We start from the raw sequence: 18,456 nt of genomic DNA on the forward strand, positions 1-18,456 counted from the left end.
TGGAAGAGACCATGAAGATCATGGGGTGCAACCATAACCCAACTCTGGCACTGAACCGTGTCCCTAAGAGCCTCATCTCTGCGACTGTTAAACGTCTCCAGGGATGGTCCCCACACCCCGGCGCCACATCCAGGACAGGTCCTGGCCAAGACCGGAGCCCCGGTGGCCCCACAAAGGTGGCCCCGCTGCCTCCAGGAGGAAACACGGCTGCTGCTTTTGAGTCAGAAACCAAAAAAAGGGGAAGCGAAAGGGTGGAGTTGGCCGGCCCTGTCCTTCCTCCCTGCGCTGCCGACCCCGCCGCGCCGCCCTGCGTCCCACCGGCACAGCCACCCCGACCCACGGCTGGGCCGCTCGGGGGGCAGTGGGCGCAGTGGGACCCCGGCTGGCCGGAGCGGCGGGAGGGCCGGTGAGTGCGCCGGGAGGGCCAGGGGAGCCACGTCCGGCACCGCGTGGCGTGGGGAGAGGCGCGGCGGGGAGCACGAGGGTGGCGGTGCCCTGGGCGCCACTGCGGCCCTGGGAGCATCACTGGCGGAGAGGCGCGGCAGCAGGAGGCGGGAGCCGCCATGCGGCACCGGCCTGTGGCATCGCACCTCTGCTCGCCTCCTCGGCGGTGCTGGGGGCAGCAGAGCCACCCTGGGCACAGGCCACATGCTGCGGGTGAGGCGGGCTGGCGGGGCTCAGCCGTGTCCTGCAGCCCAGCAGCTCCGAGCAGGCAGCGTCTGAGCGGCGGTGGGATGGCTGCTATGGGGCTGCAGTGCCAGGGGCCATGGGGGAGCAGCAGAGCAGGGCAGTGGGGTGGTGTGGGGGAGTCAGGGGTGCAATGGAGCAGGGGGTCAGGGTGGTGTGTGGGTGCCAGGAACCCCAGGGTGCTCCAGAGCAGGGTTAGGGGTGCTGACAGGTGCCTTTGACCACTCCTTGCTCATGCTTTTTGCAGTGGAGGCTGCTGCGGTGCAGCTCTGGGTTTGTTCCCAAATCTCTCTCATGTGGGAGATTCCCTCCTCTGTTCCCCCACCTTTCATTTTTGTCACTCACTAGGCTGAAGCACAGGAGCTGTGGAGTTTGTCATTCACAGACACCCCATTGCCCTTCTTGCTCATCAACTGGTGGTGGGAGGCAGGGAGGTGACCCGGCACCATGGTGGGGCTCAGTGTCCGGTGGCACAGGGCCAGCGGTGTGTGCCAGGCACGGCGGTGTCAGAGCAGGAGGTGTGACAGTGGCAGGAAGTCACAGTAGCTGGGGGGGGACACACAGAACATGCTTCCACCCACCCACTTGCCACCTCTGCTGTCCCAGCGCAGCGCAGCAGTGATGGCTGACTGTGGGGGTGAGTCTGTGGGGCACCCACCACCCCAAAGCACAGGCAGGGAGTGAGTGGGGCTGGTGGCAGGGAGAGGGAGGCTGTGCCATGCTGGCAGAGCTGGGGAGAGGGTGGTGTGACATGCTGGAGCAGAACAGCCCTCTGAGATACTCACCATCTTTTCCTCTCTGGTGACACCATCTCAGAAGACACAGCAAGGACAGGACCCTTCTGCCTGGCACTGCTGGCGGTGACCCAGCTGCTGCGACTCAAGGTAAAGTTCTGTGGACCCAGCACTGCAGATGGGGGGAGCCCAGGGCCGTGCTGCTCATCCCCTGTGTCTGTGCTGGGGGGGCAGTGGGAGCCCTCCGGCTCTTGGGACACTGGCAGCCACATTTCATAGGTAGGGAAACTGAGGCATGGGGCTGCAGGAGATGCTAAAGTTGTTCTGGGCTCGCCCACCCCCCCGCCAGCCATCAGGTCAGTGGCCACCCCAGCCACCTGCTGTGTCCCCAGCAGGGACCCCAGTTCCCTCCTCCCCATGGTTGGATCAGCAAGAGGAGGTTGCTGCTTTTTCTAAAAGATTCTGACAACTAATTTTTTAAGTTGTTTTTTTGTTTTGTTTTGGTTTGGTTTGGTTTTTTAACCATCCAAACAAGCTGGAAAATCTTGAGCCATGAGGGTCCACAAGGGGATGGAAGCGGGGACCCTGGGAGGGGGAACCCTGCTTGTCCTCAGCCTCTCTGGCTACAGGCACTGCAGTGGAGCAGGGTCAGGATTGCAGCAGCAGGATCTGTGCTGGGATGGTCTGGGCATTGCCAGCAGATGGTGGGAGGCCCCTGCTCCTGCCCCCAGGCTGCAGCATGCCCTGAAGAGAGGCACAGCAGGTGAGACCAGCTTCTGCCATCTTTGGTCCCTACCTGGTCCTTGTCACGAGTGACTCCCGTGTGAGGGGAGTGGATGTGCTGCCTGGTTGGGTAATGGGGTACTCGACCTCTGACTCTGGGCCACCTCTGAGCCTTCCCTGGAGGAGACATTCTGTAGGCAGGAGGGGAGAAAAACAACTTCTCCCAGGTTGTTCTCCAAAGCCGTGTTTTAGGAGAAAAAAAGGAACAAGGTGGAGGTGAAGGGGGAGCAGGGTATGTAGGTGGTCAGAGCAGGAGAAATGCAGGAGGGTTCCAGGGGTTTACAGTTCAGCAGTGGCTCCACATAGCTCATCAGCTCCTCGTTAGGTCCTGGCTGGAGCTGGGTGTTGGTCACAGCCCCCAAAAGAGGAAAAGCCCACAGCTCCAGCTGTGTGGCTCTGTGGGTGCTGGAACTGTCTGGGTGCAGCATGGAGTGGTACAGGGCACAACTGAGGGGCTGCTCCAAGGGATGTGCCAGGAGGGATTTCCATCCTCAGGAAGACATGGCAGCAGTGGGATGTGGGGCTCTCATCCGAGCCCTTTCCTGCCCAAACCATCCCTGGAGAGGCTCAAGAGGAGAGATTTGCTGGGGAGGGCTGGGAGAGGATTTAAACCTCTCTGGTTGCAGCCCTGCTCACAGGGGCAGAAGCGGGTTCAGCATCGTCCCAGCACTCCAGCAGGCTCCATGGGTGTAGAGGGGAAGGATGTCTTCAGGGCTGCTCCGTGTTCATGCGGTGCCAGGACCTACCCACAACTTTTTAGGTCACTGGTGTCCTGTGGCCATCCCTCGCACGCTGCCAACTCTGTGTCCCCGGCATGAAGCGCCTGCGGTGGGGCAGGAGGAAACGGCCCCCACACACAAACACACGCACCATGTTGAAGGGGAGGAGAGAGCCTGCTGGGTGTCACTGCTCCTGCTCTGTGCTCCTCCCCGGGGCTACGCTTCTCACAGCCTCCCTGGCTCCTGCTTTCTCCAGCAGTCTGTGTCTGTCCGTCTGCACACTCAGGGGGACCCTCCAGCCTCTGGGTGGAGCTGAAGCTGTCAGGGTGGTGGCTTGGTCCGCAGTCTGGTGTCAGACAGGGGACAGGAGAGAGAGAGGTCGCATCACAAAAAGCCCACACTGACCTGCCCACACACCTCTGCAGCTGATTTCCCCCAAGGGTGTCCCAGCCCCCTGGCTGCCCTTCAGGCAGGGGACAGAGTGCACCTGAGAGACGTCCAGCACTGGGACGGTTTTTGGCTGAACAAGCGCTGTGTCAGTGTTGTCCTGCCCGCAGCAAGCCAGCGAGCACGGCGCAGAGGAGGCCAGGGGGACCGACATGGCCAGCGTCATCCTGGAGAGCATCTTCTTGAAGCGCTCACAGCAGAAGAAGAAAACATCTCCCCTCAACTTCAAGAAGCGGCTGTTCCTGTTGACGGAGAGCAAGCTGTCCTACTACGAGTATGACTTTGAGCGGGGGGTGAGTTGGCAACCACAGGGGCTGTGGCTTGGCAGTGTTCGTGGGTCACCAGCTGTCCCTCGCCAGCACCCAGCCCAAGGGGCAGCTGGATGGGGACAGTGCTTGGCTTGAGTCTCCCTGGGTCTCCTTGGCGATTGTTCTAACCAACCCCACCTCCTGCAGCGCCGGGGCAGTAAGAAGGGCTCAGTGGACATCGAGAAGATCACCTGTGTGGAGACGGTGGTGCCTGAAAACAACCCTCCCCCCGAGCGGCAGGTCCCGGTGAGGAAGGTCTTGAGGTCCCTGCTTGTGCCCCCCTCTCTCCCCGCTGGGAAGCAGGGACAGTGCCCCTGCCCTGGGGTGGTGGGAGTGGGGACAGCCCTGCTTGGCATGGAGGCTCTGCACCCACAGCCTGCATCATGCTGGGGTCCAGCTTGATGCAGGACAGGGGAGCAGGGGGACACCAAATGCTAAGGGTCCTCGGGGAGATGCCAGTAGCCAAGCAGCAGGATGCCAGCATCTGTCTCTTCTTCTCTGTTCCAGCGGAAAGGAGAGGATTACAACACAGAGCAGATCTCAATCATCGAACGGTTCCCCTACCCCTTCCAGGTGAGTCCTCACTACACCCCATTTGCTGGTCCGCTCTGCCTGGGTGTGGGGTGCTGGGAGGGGACACCATGGGGACCTGGGACAAAATACGGTATCACTGCCTCAGTGCCAGGTATCACTCAGCCATTTGGGGACACTTTGCTGCTGTCCACACTGCATGGGGCAAGCAGGTGAGCCTCTGGGAGCCTCAAGAAACTGGGCAGCTCTATTTAAGGGGGCTGCTTAGATGGAAACCTGCTTCTGAGCTCTGTCCCTCTCCTTTCCATACCCTGGCCAATGCTGAAGGGCTCCTGGCTGCCCGCTCAGCCCCTAACCCAGCTGCCTGCCCCTGCTGGCACCCAGCACAGCCCCCTACACACTGAAAGTCAGAGAAGGAAGTGGAAAGTCTCTGGGGAGGGGTCTTATTTATAACCTCTCCGTCACGGTCCTGCGAGCACCATGCGGTGCCAGCACACGCTGGCATGGCTTGTGCTCTGCACCGGCTGCTCAGTGTGGCCACAAGCTTCAGCTCCCCCATCCTCCTCGGGAGCCCCCCAGCCAGCGTTCTGAGGTGTGTGGTCCTGCAGGTGGTGTATGACGAAGGGCCCCTGTATGTCTTCTCCCCAACGGAGGAGTTACGCAAACGTTGGATCCATCAGCTGAAGAGCGGTGAGTTTGGGGGCTCTGCAGCTCCCTCAGAAAGCAAACACAAGCAATCGGCTGTGCGTGTGGCCATGACCCAGAGCACTGGGTTTCCGGGGGCTCGCTATCTTGTGGTTACGTTATCCCATTGCTACAGAAGAGCGAGTGCTGATCAGAAACTTCTCCTGTGACAAGTGTGCTCGCAAGGCCATGTTCCTACATTCACCCTTCCTTGTGACACCAGCCGCTCCTGCCCAGGGGAGGTGGTCACTCACCCCTGTCACCCTCTGACTTCTGCAGCGCTGCAGCCACCTCAGCTGAAGCTTCTTGCCCTCTCACAAGCCTGCTCCAAATTAGCTCAAGCAGGCTCAGAAGTTATTGAGGGCAAGAGGAAATAGCAGATGTGGCCACGCAGCTGTACTAGTGCGCAAGGCGCGGGCAGAGCACCCAGGGTTTTAGGAAATGTAGACAGAAAGGCTGCTGTAAGCCAGGGAGCGTCTCTCCCAACCCACCCGGAGCCACCGCTCAGCTGTGTGTGTGCTGAGAGCGTGTTGCAGCAGCACTGCGCAGAGGGGCTGTGGTACTTGCAGTTGGCCAAAATCTGCTGGAGCTGCCCATACGTGTCTCTTGGTGCGTGTGTGTCTTTCTGTGGCTTTGTGCTGGTGGGGTGAGATTAGCTGCTCAAATTGACACAGGGAAGTTTGCCTGAGCGAAGCGGAAGCAGAGTGGGCTGATAACGAGGAAGTCGGTTATTTCACGAGAGCCCTGCTGCTCTACCCCAGCGGGCAGGCAGCCCTCGCCCCGCTTCCCTGCTACTGGAAGGGAGTTGCTGCGGCAGCTGAAGCCGGTGGAAAATCCTCAGGGAAGAGGGGAGAGAAAATGCTGGCCTCTTGCTGCCGGCATGCCCTCATCCTGCATCACCAGCAAGGGGGCTCTTGGCAGCCCGCGGAGCTGCTGTGCACCAGCACTGTGCTGCGGGGGTGTTCCAGCACATCCCGTTGTCCCTTAGCATGGGGACAAGTATGAGGTCAGTGCCCGCCGGGCAAGGGAACAGTGTCCCAGCAAAGGAACAGTGTCTCAGCAAGGGAACTCTCTGAGCAGGCAGGGGACGGTAGCAGTGCCCTGCTCTCCCCACAGACAAGCCAGCACAGCACTGCCCTCCCTCCCCACTTCTATAAAAAGGGTTCACAAGAGCTGTGAATGATGGGCCTCAGCAGCCTGGGGGATGCTGGACGTTTCAGCTGGCAGGAGGGCCAGTCACAACAGGACCTGGCCCTCCAACCATGTTTGTGTCCCTTTGCAGAGCTGCTGAATAGCTTTGATCAAATCAGAGGAAAGGCCTGCCCCCCCCGAACTGGGGGTTTGGTAGCACAGGGTTTGCAAAGCCACAGCACTGAAACACCAGCCATGAGCTGAGGGAAACCAGAGCAGCAGGGCCGCGTGTGACTGCGTATCAGTAGCACGGCAGAGGGTGAAGTGATTTAATGGGGCCAATCATCTGCATTCAGGGAGATGCACACAGTGGGCTGAGGACACAGCCCTAGGTCACACACGTCTCCCTTCCTCTGCCACAGTGATCCGGTACAACAGTGACCTGGTACAGAAGTATCACCCCTGCTTCTGGATCGATGGACAGTATCTGTGCTGCTCCCAGACAGCCAAGAACGCCATGGGCTGCAAGATCCTGGAGAGCAGGAACGGCAGTAAGACACCGGGCACCCTCCCCTTGCCCTGTCCCCAGCTCCTTGAGACCACTGCAGCATGACACCAGGGATTTCTTCTCACCTTAGGCTTCTTTCTGTTCTGAAGGTTTAAAAGCTGGGCGATCGCATCGCAAGACAAAGAAGCCGCTTCCCCCTACTCCCGAGGAGGACCAGGTAGGGGCCAGTGTCAGCATGTGGGTTTGCTCCAAGGTGTTTAAGGAAAGATCCGCCTGGGAAAAGCCAACATGTTCAATGACTGACAGGCCGTTGCTCAGAGATGGACAGGCCAGGGCTCTGCTCTGCAGAGGGGTGTCAAGATGGTGGCTTAAGGGAGAAGGAACTTGAGTCAGTGGACAGAGCCCAAAGGCCTGGAAGAAAGTCAAACAATCTCACTCCTGAGGTTCCCCAGGGGAAGCTGGGAGGATAGAGAAGCCCTGATATAGAATGGAGGAGTCACAGGTTAAGCCAAAAGGCAGAGAGAAAACACTTATATTTTGTGAGGATGGGTCTCCAAGGAGGAAAGGTTGCAATAAAAAGCGTGGGGTGGGGGATTGGTCTCCTGGTGGACATACGTGTGGGAGCTGAGATGGCCTGGCCTGAGCCCACTGCCCTGCCAGGCCTGGGGAGGGTCTCACCTGGGAAACAGTGTGTCTGCCGGCCTCACCATGTCCTGTGCTCTCCCACCCTTGGGGGAAGATGGTGATGAAGCCCCTGCCCCCTGAGCCAGCCCCCAGCACAGCAGGCGAAGTGAAGAAGGTGGTGGCCCTCTACAACTACCAGCCGATGAACGCGCAGGACTTGCAGCTGCAGAAGGGCGAGGAGTACTTCATCCTGGAGGAAAGCCACCTGCCCTGGTGGAAAGCCCGTGACAAGAATGGGTAAGAGCTCCCACAGCCCATGGCACTCACCCCACAGTGGTGTCCTCTCCTGGTGCCACGGCACTGGTGGCTGAGGAAGGCTCCCTGCCTGCGGGCTCCTGCCTGGGATGGCACACGAGGAGGGTGAGGAAGACTGAAGCAGGCTGTGGTATCAGTCCTCCTCAAGCAGAAAGAGAAATGGGTTTGCACCAAGCTTTTTGAGCCCATTTCTACTCAGCCTTCTGGGACAGGAACCTGCTTTCCTCTTGGCCTCTTCCATCAGTGTGTGACAAGCCCCTTTTCTCCCGCAGGAGGGAAGGATACATCCCCAGCAACTACGTCACTGAAACCAGCAATTCCCTGGAGATCTTTGAGTGAGTAAGAGAAGGTGCAGGGATGTGGCAAGTTCCACTTGGTCAGAGACTTTTTACATTGAGTTCTGTTAGCCAACCCAGCCTGACTGGGTCAGTCTCCCTCTTGCACACCCTTCAAGGGCCTCCAGCCTCACGACAGCCATCCCTGCCCTGCTCCCTGCACCGCCTGTCCTGGCTGGGCCAGGGTCAGACCAGGCTGGGGACAGCGGTGGCTGCGGTGATCTCCCTGACGGCTGTGTCCCTGTTCCAGGTGGTACTCGAAGAACATCACTCGGAGCCAAGCGGAGCAACTGCTGAAACAGGAGGCAAGTGTTGACTCCTGAGGCTGGGTCCTTTCTACCCACCAGCCCTCCAGGGGCTGTTCTCACATTGTGTCCAGCATGGGACCAACCCTGGCTTGTGCTTGGAGGGGAGTGTCACCTCAACAGCCCCAGGAACCATCTCTGTCCCAATGTGACCTCCTCCTGGCAGCCACTTCAGGAGGTGGCCCCCAGGCAGGGACTGGCAGTAGGACTCCTCTGACCTAACACACCATCTCCAGCCATGATTTTCATTCACTCTAAGTCTTGCCTGTGACAGTCTCCTCTCCCCTTTCTGTTCTAGGGGAAGGAAGGGGGCTTCATCGTCCGAGACTCCACCAGCAAGACAGGGAAATACACTGTCTCTGTCTATGCCAAGTCCTCTGTGTAAGTGGATCTAAGAACAGCTTGGTCCTACCTCAGAGGGCGCCTCCAGGCACCCCTCACCTTCTGCCTGTCTCCCCATGACGCTGACCCCATGTACTGTCTCTCCAGAGACCCCCAAGGCATGATCCGCCATTACGTTGTATGCTGCACCCCCCAGAATCAGTATTACCTGGCAGAAAAGCACCTGTTCAACACCATCCCGGAGCTCATCACGTACCATCAGCACAACTCTGCCGGTCAGTGTGGGGGGACAGAGCGAGGCCAGCAGTGTCTGCATTGACACAACAGCATCCTCACCTTTCTGCGCTGAAGGCAGGAGGCTTTGTGTTCCCTGCTGGAATGTGGTGTGGCAATCTACCTTTTTGTGTTTCAGGGCTCATATCCCGATTGAAGTACCCTGTATCTCAACACCGGAAAAATGCTCCTTCAACAGCTGGCCTGGGCTATGGTAAGCTGGCCTGGACTACCTCACGGTTCCCTGGTTGCAGGGCCCATCTCTCCAGGGCTGAGATCCTGGCTGTCCTGTGGCAGCAGAGCTCACAGCCTTCCCAGGAGTCACTTCCCAATACTCACTGGCCCTCTGGTGACAATACTGACCAAGAGGCGCCACAAGCTACTTTGTTCTCCATGCCCTGGAGGAACAGGTCTCAGGTTTTGTGGATTTGTTGGGATGGTTTTCCAGGCAGCAGATGCTCGTGAGTTCTTCTTGGGCTTGCTAGATCAGACGATGGGGAGCACCCTGCAGGGAGGTCACCTGCACTCACATCACACTCGCGCTCTCTGTCCTAGGGTCGTGGGAGATTGACCCGAAGGATCTGACCTTCCTGAAGGAGCTGGGGACGGGGCAGTTTGGCGTGGTGAAGTATGGGAAATGGAGAGGCCAGTACGATGTTGCTATCAAGATGATCAGGGAGGGCTCCATGTCAGAGGATGAGTTTATCGACGAAGCCAAAGTCATGATGTAAGTGGTGCTCAGGCTGCAGGTCGGGGCTGGATACTCCTTGCCAGAATGGCTGTGCTCATGGGTGGTGTGGAGGAAACAGTCTCAGGCACCCACACTCTGCAAAATGCATCTGAGAATCTACTGCCTTTGTGCTGATTCCCCCATGAGCTTTTCCACCATTAGTTGGGCCAGGAGCACCTTCCCTTTCCAAACTCTCGTTATTCACAGATGCTGCTTCTGCTGCTTGACCTTCTAGATGCTCATAATTGCCCTTCTTGTCCCCAACACAGGAACCTCTCTCATGAGAAGCTGGTGCAGCTCTATGGGGTCTGTACCAGGCAGCGTCCTATCTTCATTATCACCGAGTACATGGCCAATGGCTGCCTCCTGAACTTCCTGAGGGAAACTCGGCGCCGGTTCCAACCTGCTGAGCTGCTGGAGATGTGCAAGGATGTCTGTGAAGCTATGGAGTACCTGGAATCCAATCAGTTCCTGCACCGAGACCTGGTAGGGCTGTGGCTGAAGGACACATCTCCAGCTGAGCAATAGCCACAGCATGTCCTAGACAGGGTCCATCTAGTTCATTAACATGAGGAGAGGCAGCTCTAAAGCCTTCTCTGCAGAACATCCCTCCAAGCTTCCCTGCCCACCTGAGCATGGGTGGGAGGCTCTGAAGTCACAGCTCTGCAGTGAGTTAGCAGAGGCTGCAGAAAGGGCCGGAGCGTGGCTCGGGCAGGGTCTGTGTTAGGCAGTGCAGGCACCACCGCTGGCTCAGACATGAAAAGGGACCTCTTGACACCCATGGAAAGCTGCACCTGCAGTTTGTCAGGCCTTGGGCTGGCATTACCAGCTCGCAGTCCTGCTCGATGTTGTTCCTGATCTCCTACTGGTGCTGCTCTGTTCAGACAAAATCCCGCCAGGGAACTCCCCCTCCATAGATAGACAGGTTGCCTGGAGGCCTCTCTCACTGTCTTTGCTGAGGACTTTGTAGTTTGCCCCAGTCCAGGTGAACCTGCAAGACAAAGTGAGGCAAAGTGTTAGGCAGGTGGGATGAGATGAAATTCCAGATGGTACAAGCAGATGGGAGAGGCAGGAGCAAGTAGGAGTGACTGCCTCATCCTCTCCATCCACAGGCTGCTCGCAACTGTTTGGTGAATGACCAAGGAATTGTGAAAGTATCAGATTTTGGCCTTTCCAGGTCTGGTAGATATGCTTCTGTCCCAATCCCCCATTTCTTCCTCCAGTCTCTTCTGCACTTTAGTTTTCCTCCCTACTGTCCTCCAGCCCTGCTTTTCCTCCATCTTCTGTGTTTCTGCTTCATCTACCTGACTCAACCTTTTGCCTCTCCACTTTCCACCATCCCTTTCTTACTGCGCCTGTCCCTTTTCCCCCCTCTTTGCTTCTCCTGGCTGCAGGTTTCTCTTCACATCCCATTTTTGCTGTGTTTCTGCATCACCCTATCCCTTCTCCAGTCTTGACTAACATATACTTGATTGCAAAGTGACATTTCTGCCTGTTGAAACCCATGCTGAGCGCAACCTCTGGTAACTCCGAGAGGTGTCAATTCTTTTGGGGCTGGGTCAGTTGCATGGAGGAGTGAAATGTGAAATCTGAGACAGGCACCTTGACCCATTTATCTGCTGCAGGTACGTTCTAGATGACGAATATACAAGCTCCATGGGGTCAAAGTTTCCAGTGCGGTGGTCTCCCCCTGAAGTGCTTCTGTATAGCAAGTTCAGCAGCAAGTCTGACGTCTGGGCTTTTGGTAAGAGCACGGTGTTAATGACTCGGAGGCTGGGAAGAGCGGGTGCCCCGGCAGCCATGAGCACCTCTGCAAACCAGCTTCAGGCACAGGTGCTCCCACACCACGAGCTGTCCCTGCCATTTCCCCTAACAGGTGTTCTGATGTGGGAAGTTTACTCTCTGGGAAAGATGCCTTATGAGAGGTTTAATAACAGCGAGACAACAGAGCATGTCATCCAAGGCCTGCGGCTGTACCGGCCGCAGCAGGCGTCGGAGCGGGTCTACGCCATCATGTACAGCTGCTGGCATGAGGTGGGTCCCCCTGGCCCTCGGTGATCGCCCCCGGCTGCCGCGGCGGGGCTGACCCGGCTCTGCGGCTCAGGGCGGCCGGCAGGCTCGGGCACAGCTCCCCCTTCTCTCGCACGGCAGAAGGCCGAGGAGCGCCCCAGCTTCACCGCACTGCTGGGCAGCATCCTGGACATCACGGACGAGGAGCCCTGACCCCTGCCCGGTGCTGCTGGCGCGTACTACGGGGCTGGTGCTGCCCCACCGTCGGACCTGCGCACCGGACGGTGCGTCAGCACCGCTGTCACGGACACGGAGACAGCCACCTCTGGGCGATCAGCCGCCCGCGGGCCCCTCACAGCCAAGGACAGAGGCGGGGACCCCGAGGGCCCCGGTGCCGGTTGGCCCCGCAGGCGGCGGCGCGCCGGACCCGAGCGCAATAAACGGTTCCGCAGCCCGAGGCGTCCGTTGCTCCGCCCCGCCGGCAGGGGGCGCGCTGGCGGGCGGGCGAGCATGCGCAGTTGCGTGCGGAAGGGGCGGGCGCGGCGCGGCACGTGAAGGTCGTGGCGCGGCGGTGGGTCCGGGACCCGGAGCGGGACCCAGAGCGGGATGGACGCGGCGTCCGGCGCCGGGCTGGGCGGCGCTGACCCGCAGCTCCAGCGCTTCATTGAGGTGGAGACGCAGAAGCAGCGGTTCCAGCAGCTGGTGCACCAGATGACCGAGCTCTGCTGGGTACGGGCGGACGGCGGGGCCGGGCCGCCGGTGACCGGGGTGGGCGGGAAGGCGGGCCGGGCCGCCGCGCTGACCCTTGTCCCCAGGGGGAGAAGGGACATGAGGGCAAAATGGATCCGCCGTGGGAGCAGCCCCAGCCCCGTTGAGCCGTGAGGGACACCCGGGGGGACGGGAGACCCCGGGGAACGGGACGGGAAGAGCCTCGGGGGGGCGGAGGGGCTAAATGCGCCCGAGAGGATGCGGTGCCCGAGGGTGGAGAAGCCCGTGAGGGACGACCCTTGTACACGGGGGGGGTCGGGACGCGGTGCCCCCGGGACCAACGGCCCCCCACTGTGTGCAGGAGAAGTGCATGGACAAGCCGGGGCCGAAGCTGGACAGCCGGGCCGAGACGTGCTTCATGAACTGCGTGGAGCGCTTCATCGACACCAGCCAGTTCATCCTGAACCGGCTGGAGCAGACGCAGAAGTCCAAGTCGTCCTTCTCGGAGAGCCTGTCCGACTGAGCAGGACCCGCGCCCCGGGGGACGCCGGCCAGCCCCCGCCAGGCCGGGCCCTCCGCCGCGCCGGCTCCCGGTCGCTCTGCTGCCCGCGTGAGCCGGGATCAGCTCTGCGGTTTAGGATTTATTAAAATGCCAGTCTTGGGGAAGTTGCAGCCAGATGAGAGCCCACGACAGAGCCACGGTTGCTCCTCCTCGGGTTGATGCGCCACCCTCGGCCCCACAGCTCAGCAACCGTCGTTGTGCTGGGACTCCGGGGCTACCGGTGCTATGCGGGGAGCGTTTGGAGCGCGCCGGCTCGGCTGTCGGGGTGCTCCCGCTGCCGATGCAAATCTCAGCTCTGGGTGAGGCCTGTGACCGGTGCTGCACAGAACAAACCCTACGTGGGGACGCTAACGAGCTCCGCAGGCACCATCGCTGCGCAGTCCGGTAAAGGTACCCGTGGTGCGAAGAGCGTGTTGGGCACACGGATCATCCCAGGTGGTGTCACTACTGGAAAACACTTTCAGGCTTCCGTAGGTATATGGTCAAATGACAAGTTTTTCAGATCACAGCACAACTCTGTCAGTACTGACTCGCTCCATTAACTGCTTTCCCTGGTCAACATAATAAATAGTAACTGGGTCAATTTTTAACATGAGATTCTCCTTTGTTCAGGCAGATGACCACTGAAAACCGAAAATCTGGCCTTCTTGACCACCCCCTCCTACCTGGTGATCCTGTTTATTGCGAAATTAGTAGGGAGGGGGCATAATTGTCTTCTGGCTAGAAAGTCTGCTCTGAATTCTGATTTGTTGCTCAATTAATTTGATCCCATGAATCAAATTTGTTTCTGGGAGAGCCTGTGGCCTTTCCTCCTCTTCCCCAAAGGGTTAACAGCCCCTGCTGTCCTCTAAAGGAATAGTTTCCTTAGAGAAACCAAAGGTAGGGAATAAGTAACCAGCTACTTTGTAGCCTCATGTACCTTTACCTGTGGAGGTCGCTGGAGGGGGACCTGTGGCTGTGCCTCCTGCACCTCTGCCCCCAGGACACAGAGAGGAGCTTCTAACTGGAAAAGCCGACTCCTGATCTGCCCTCTGGAAGGGCAGCGCAGTGTTCAGCAGCGTTTGGTACAGCAGGGCTCTGGGAAGCCTGGGGTGACGCTCTGGTCCAGCAGTTCTGCACGTGTGCGTTTGCTGTGGGTGGCTGAATGGGGCCTGGGAGCTCCCAATGTGGGGGGCTTGTGGCCAACAGCCTCCTGGGAACAAATGCAGGGTGCATTAAACAGCTACGCAGATATAAACCCATGTAAGTGCGGACACAGCTGTCTGGTCATCTTTCAGAAACTTAGCGTGATAGATGAAGAGTCCTAGGCCTTCCCTGTTCCCGTAGACAGCGATTCCCTCTCCTGTTCCTATCTTGAGCATCCCTCAGGTTCTTGTGCCCCATAACCCTTCACACCTCAGCGCTGGCCCAGCTCTCCGTTCAGATGTATCACCAGCCACTGGTAACGCAACAAATCGGTTTTCAATACAGGTGCTTCATCAACCTGCCCAGCAGACACTGCGGGAAGAGGTCGGTCCCTCTGTAAGAGCCACAGAAACACACGGCAGCACCACTGAAGTGTTCCGGTTTTGGCTGTATTCTGTTCTTGGATGTGCAACTGTAAATAAATTCTAGCAGAGCAAGCAAAACAAGTACTTGACAGAGGGATTTTTGAATCAATATTCTGGGTATGTCATCTTTAAAGCCAGATATCCATCTTCTCTCCATGTAACCTTAGCGCCACGTTAGGTTATTTTGTAACTGTTAGTTTTCTAAGTATATTTAAAAAAAACGCTGTGAGGCCGGTCCAAATGCCTGGTGTTCACATTGGGTGAGGGTTTGCACCACGGAAGCGCTGCAGGCCTCTGCACAGCCAATGCCAGTGAAGGCTCCTCATTCAACAGTGAAGTGGCACCAGATCGCAGGACCCGGGCAGTCCCAGCGCTCCGGTGACGGGGACAGCAGCCTCCTGTGGCAGTGACGGGCCACACATCTGCCTGGCGCAGGTAGGCGGTAACTGCCCGCGGTAGCTGGTGGCAGCTGAGCACGTTCAGCTGGCCGTTCAGAGGCTTCCTCACACGCTCCCACCTTCATCCTCTGTGCTCTGAGAGCCTTGGTCCTCTGAGGACAGAGAGGCTGGTGCTGAGTGACTGGTGTCCGTCCGCACTGCCCCATGCGGCCTGCAGCTCCGCCTGCCGTGCTGCAGGAGCTTGGGGACAAAGGGCACGTCCCTGCGGGCACGCAGGAGGAGGATGCCGGACGCGATGGTGGGGAAAGCTGCTTATGGTGTCCAGCACCACGTGCTGCTGCTCCTTGAAGAAGATGGCAGAGCATATCATGACTGCTGGGGTGAACATGTAGTAAACGGGTGTGACCGCAGGTGTGTTGAAGACGTCCAAGGCTTTGTTCAGATCTGGATGCTGATGCAGATCACCAGGCACATGAGGAGCACCCAGCCCAGTGGTTCTTTCAGGACTGGTTTCCCAGAAAATGGTTCTTTCAGGGCAACCCCCAAGCCTTTGACAGAGGACACTGAAAGCGAGCTGATGGTGGAGCAGACCAAAACATAAACCAGGACATCGCTCTGTCCATAACGTGGTCCAGCCACAAAGATAAGCACAGGGAGGTTACCAGGATGCGCACAGCGAATACAATGAACCCTCAGGGAAAGCAGAATTAAAGAGCTGCATCAGAGAACAACAGCACCAGTGACGTGTAACTACAGCAATTAGAGATGGAGGACAGGTGGGTAACTGCCCATTCAGTCTTTTTACTTCCACCTGTAGGGACTGGGGTTGGGGAGCAGAGTTGGTGTCCTGCCTGAGGAAAGCTGCAGAGGCAAGCGCAGCTCCTTCCAGCGCTGGTTGCCACACGAGTCCGCCTGTCGGGATACAGCTGCCTGTGCTGGAAGGGCTGGGGGCACAGCTGGGTCCTACAGCACTAGTGGAGGTGGGGGTCTTGCTTACCAGGAAGACAAGGGGGTACACAGGAGGGTGGCAGAAGGCTCAGGAAGCTCTAGCTGGGCTCTGCAGGCTGTGGTGGGATAAAGAGGAAAGTGCCACATCACAGGAGTGCGAGGCCCTGCCAGAGCGCTCCCTCTAGTGAGCAGCAGCGTCTGCCTTGTTGCTCCGTGTTGTTCTTCTCCCCGTGCTTCTTTCCTCCATCTCCTGTGGCTTTGTCTGCCATTCACACTATTACCCAGATCACACAAGCCCACTGACTCGGGAGCATCACCCAGACCCCTCTCTGCGAAGTGGGGTTCCCATCTGCTTTCTTCATCTGGGGTCAAGAGGACTTGACAGTCCCAAAAAGCCATCCTGAAGCTGACATGTCCCCCTGTGTTTTGAGCTAGCTAATAAGGTGTAAATCCTCCAAGCACAGGTTTGACAGCGATCTTTCACATTTAGCACGTGGAAAACTACGTTTCCCACTGCAGAAGGCAACACACAAGCTCACATTGACACAGGGGGATGTTTCTTCCACTGGTGTGCAGACCAAGAAACAGCTCAACTACCCTTTAGTTCAGTCCTCCCAGTCCAGCCAAGTTGTACCCTACCTGCTACTGTCATTTCCAAGACTGAAGTTGACAGGACCTGTTTTATTTAAACACTTGGATCTTTCAGCTTCTCTTCCGCTGACTCCAGGCTGGAAACCTCCTCTCGCTGCGGAGCATGGATCACCATCACCGTGGGACCTGGGATACCGAGGATGCAGCCAGTCTTCCCATGAACATTCAGCTGTTCGTTCAGGAAGGTGGAAGACAAATCTGCACTGAAAGATATTAAAAAAAACCCCAAACCAACCAAACCAATTAGCCCAAGTGATGGCGTACCCGAGGGAAGAGACAGAGGAAGGCAGAGCAACTGCTTTCACCACCAAGGGGTGGTAGATGACATAAGGGTGTTTCAGTGGCTGCTGTGTGGGACCTGCGCCAGAGCTGTCACCGGCACCATGGGGACACAAGTGGGGACACAACCACAGCAGGTCGATGCAGAAGGCCCCCAAGAGGTTTGCTGTTGAATGGTGCGTAACAGAGGAAAGCGAGGAAGTGTTGCAAGGAAAGGTGGTGGGACACAGGAGCTTGAGGAGCAGCAGCTGTGCTGGTCAGACGCCCAGGGGCAGAATTAATTGGAGTAATTAAAGCAAGTGGTAATTAGCTGAAGAGGATCTGTTACTTAAGCAGGAAGGACTGAATGGTGCAGGCTGGCTTCAGGGCTGTTCTGAATGTATCTGTGCTGGAAAAGGACTGAGGCTGCAGCAGACAGGTGAGTTATCTTAGCATCTATCTATCTATGTATCTGTGCCCCCCAAGCTCTGTGCTGATAGTTATGGAGTTTGGAAACCCTATGAATGCTCTGAGGACATCAGATTTTTTCCCTGCCACTGGCTTGTTTATCATCATCACACTTACAGGTGAAAGTGGCAGCTGCATGTTACAGATTCACAATCTCACCGGCGTTTATCTTCACATTGTGCAGTTCCTTTGCCTGTTTCTCGGATGTGGCCGGGCTGACCACCGGGTTCCATCCCGTTTTCCTGTGGCTGCTGTCAGGGAAAAGGGTGTATTTGAGCAGCCGGAGCGCTCATCCGCGCGGGCAGCTGGTTGGTGTGGTGTTGAGCGGGGCTGTTGTGTGTGAGCAGCAGCAGCTGAGAGTGCCGTCCTGGCTTAGTTTTGGAAGAACAGTAGCTGGTTTTCTTGTAATGCTTCTCTTTGAGTCATTAAGCTGCAATTCATTAGTATTTCTCCATCCGCAAAATATAACTGTGAAACACTCTGATTTAGGGATAGTCAGAGTCTCCATCCAGCATCAGTGGAATGTACAGGCTATAGGTACAAGTGAGAGATGGCTGCTTGCTCACTAAAATGTGTCTCTGTTGTGCATATAGGTGGGATTTTTCTCTCTTATGGGTCCTTTTACAAAATTGTGTCTCATAAGCAAAGTTTTTGGCTCAAGAATGTTACCAGCATCTTGCCTTTTAATTATCTATGGGTGTCCTATTGAAAGTGCCTTTGTACACAACAGATGTAAAATCCAAAATACAATAGACTGTAGTTTTTCCCACAGTTAGAAGGGCTGAATATCCATTTAGAATCTCAAGAGAGCCAGTGAACAGAGTCTGATAAGGGTTCATTTTCACACAATGCCAGGTTTTAATTTGCCTTTCTATGGTGCGTTTTTTGTTGGTGTGAGCAATTTTTGGGCATCTTTCCTGTGGAAGGAAGGACTCTGCTTGTCAGTAAATGCTTGGAGTGGGCTGTATGTGGGTTAAAACAGAGTTAGACCAACCCGGTAGCAGTTCAGCTTGGGTTGTGGGGTAGCATTTGTTTGCAGAGCTCCTTAGGAAGCTGCTGTCACTACCCGTCCATTTCCAGCCCTCACAGCCATGGTTGTGGTGCTGCAAGGGCTCAGAAAAGAGATTCAGGCTGTAAAAATAACCAGGAAAAAACCCCACAAGGTGAGAGTTCCACTATAAGAGGCAAATATGTTCTGGAATGCAGTGAGATTCTAGGCTTTGGGAGATAATTATTGCGCAGGGCAAGAATCGCGTTTTAAACACAGGGACCCAGTGGCCCTTGTTAAATGGCCCTGATTAAATATTATAAAAACAAGCCCATTGGGAAAGGTCGGGTTTGCTTAGACTGGAAAGACAGAAAGTGAAGTAGGGCAGACAGCTACAGGTAAGAGTGAGTGTTCTTCATCTTCGCTCCCGGGGGAGCACCAGCAATAACGAGCTGACCT

General features: G+C 57.1%; 3 protein-coding genes across 5 annotated transcripts; 2 read left to right on the forward strand and 1 right to left on the reverse strand.

Moving 5' to 3' along the window:
• Positions 1-11: 11 nt before the first annotated feature.
• BTK (Bruton tyrosine kinase) lies at positions 12-11,919 on the forward strand. 3 transcript variants are annotated; one of them, XM_065846840.2, is made up of 20 exons: positions 12-406; positions 1,504-1,571; positions 3,464-3,663; positions 3,826-3,924; positions 4,186-4,251; positions 4,818-4,899; positions 6,447-6,575; positions 6,682-6,749; positions 7,272-7,453; positions 7,744-7,806; positions 8,057-8,111; positions 8,410-8,492; positions 8,601-8,728; positions 8,866-8,940; positions 9,282-9,453; positions 9,726-9,942; positions 10,569-10,633; positions 11,082-11,200; positions 11,333-11,490; positions 11,608-11,919. In XM_065846840.2, the coding sequence occupies exons 1-20, from the start codon at positions 12-14 to the stop codon at positions 11,677-11,679; spliced, it is 2,496 nt and encodes an 831-aa protein (XP_065702912.2). In that variant the 3' UTR covers positions 11,680-11,919. The 3 variants fall into 3 exon arrangements, with proteins under 3 accessions (XP_065702912.2, XP_065702910.1, XP_071669694.1); XM_065846838.2 differs by having other exon boundaries at positions 356-406; positions 3,481-3,663; XM_071813593.1 differs by lacking the exon at positions 12-406 and having other exon boundaries at positions 3,349-3,663.
• Positions 11,920-11,997: 78 nt separating this feature from the next.
• On the forward strand, positions 11,998-13,326 carry TIMM8A (translocase of inner mitochondrial membrane 8A). The gene is made up of 2 exons (XM_065846923.2): positions 11,998-12,195; positions 12,536-13,326. The coding sequence occupies exons 1-2, from the start codon at positions 12,073-12,075 to the stop codon at positions 12,695-12,697; spliced, it is 285 nt and encodes a 94-aa protein (XP_065702995.1). The 5' UTR covers positions 11,998-12,072; the 3' UTR covers positions 12,698-13,326.
• Positions 13,327-14,789: 1,463 nt separating this feature from the next.
• Positions 14,790-18,102, reverse strand: LOC136106086 (magnesium transporter NIPA2-like). Its single transcript, XM_065846134.1, is given in 9 exon segments — positions 14,790-14,856; positions 14,858-14,906; positions 14,909-14,997; positions 14,999-15,128; positions 15,131-15,334; positions 15,337-15,375; positions 16,326-16,486; positions 17,169-17,260; positions 18,076-18,102. Coding segments are annotated over 9 exon segments (858 nt in total).
• Positions 18,103-18,456: the final 354 nt, after the last annotated feature.

The sequence above is a fragment of the Patagioenas fasciata genome, chromosome 11, assembly GCF_037038585.1.
Source record: "Patagioenas fasciata isolate bPatFas1 chromosome 11, bPatFas1.hap1, whole genome shotgun sequence".
Lineage (NCBI taxonomy): Eukaryota > Metazoa > Chordata > Aves > Columbiformes > Columbidae > Patagioenas > Patagioenas fasciata.

Excerpts from the sequence above, each read along its gene's own strand:
- BTK (XM_065846840.2), top strand. The coding sequence starts at position 12 with ATGAAGATCATGGGGTGCAACCATAACCCAACTCTGGCACTGAACCGT. Across the intron at positions 4,900-6,446 it reads GATCCATCAGCTGAAGAGCG|TGATCCGGTACAACAGTGAC; the intron begins GTGAGTTTGGGG and ends CCTCTGCCACAG. Across the intron at positions 8,112-8,409 it reads AGCAACTGCTGAAACAGGAG|GGGAAGGAAGGGGGCTTCAT; the intron begins GCAAGTGTTGAC and ends TTTCTGTTCTAG.
- TIMM8A (XM_065846923.2), top strand. The coding sequence starts at position 12,073 with ATGGACGCGGCGTCCGGCGCCGGGCTGGGCGGCGCTGACCCGCAGCTC. Across the intron at positions 12,196-12,535 it reads AGATGACCGAGCTCTGCTGG|GAGAAGTGCATGGACAAGCC; the intron begins GTACGGGCGGAC and ends CACTGTGTGCAG.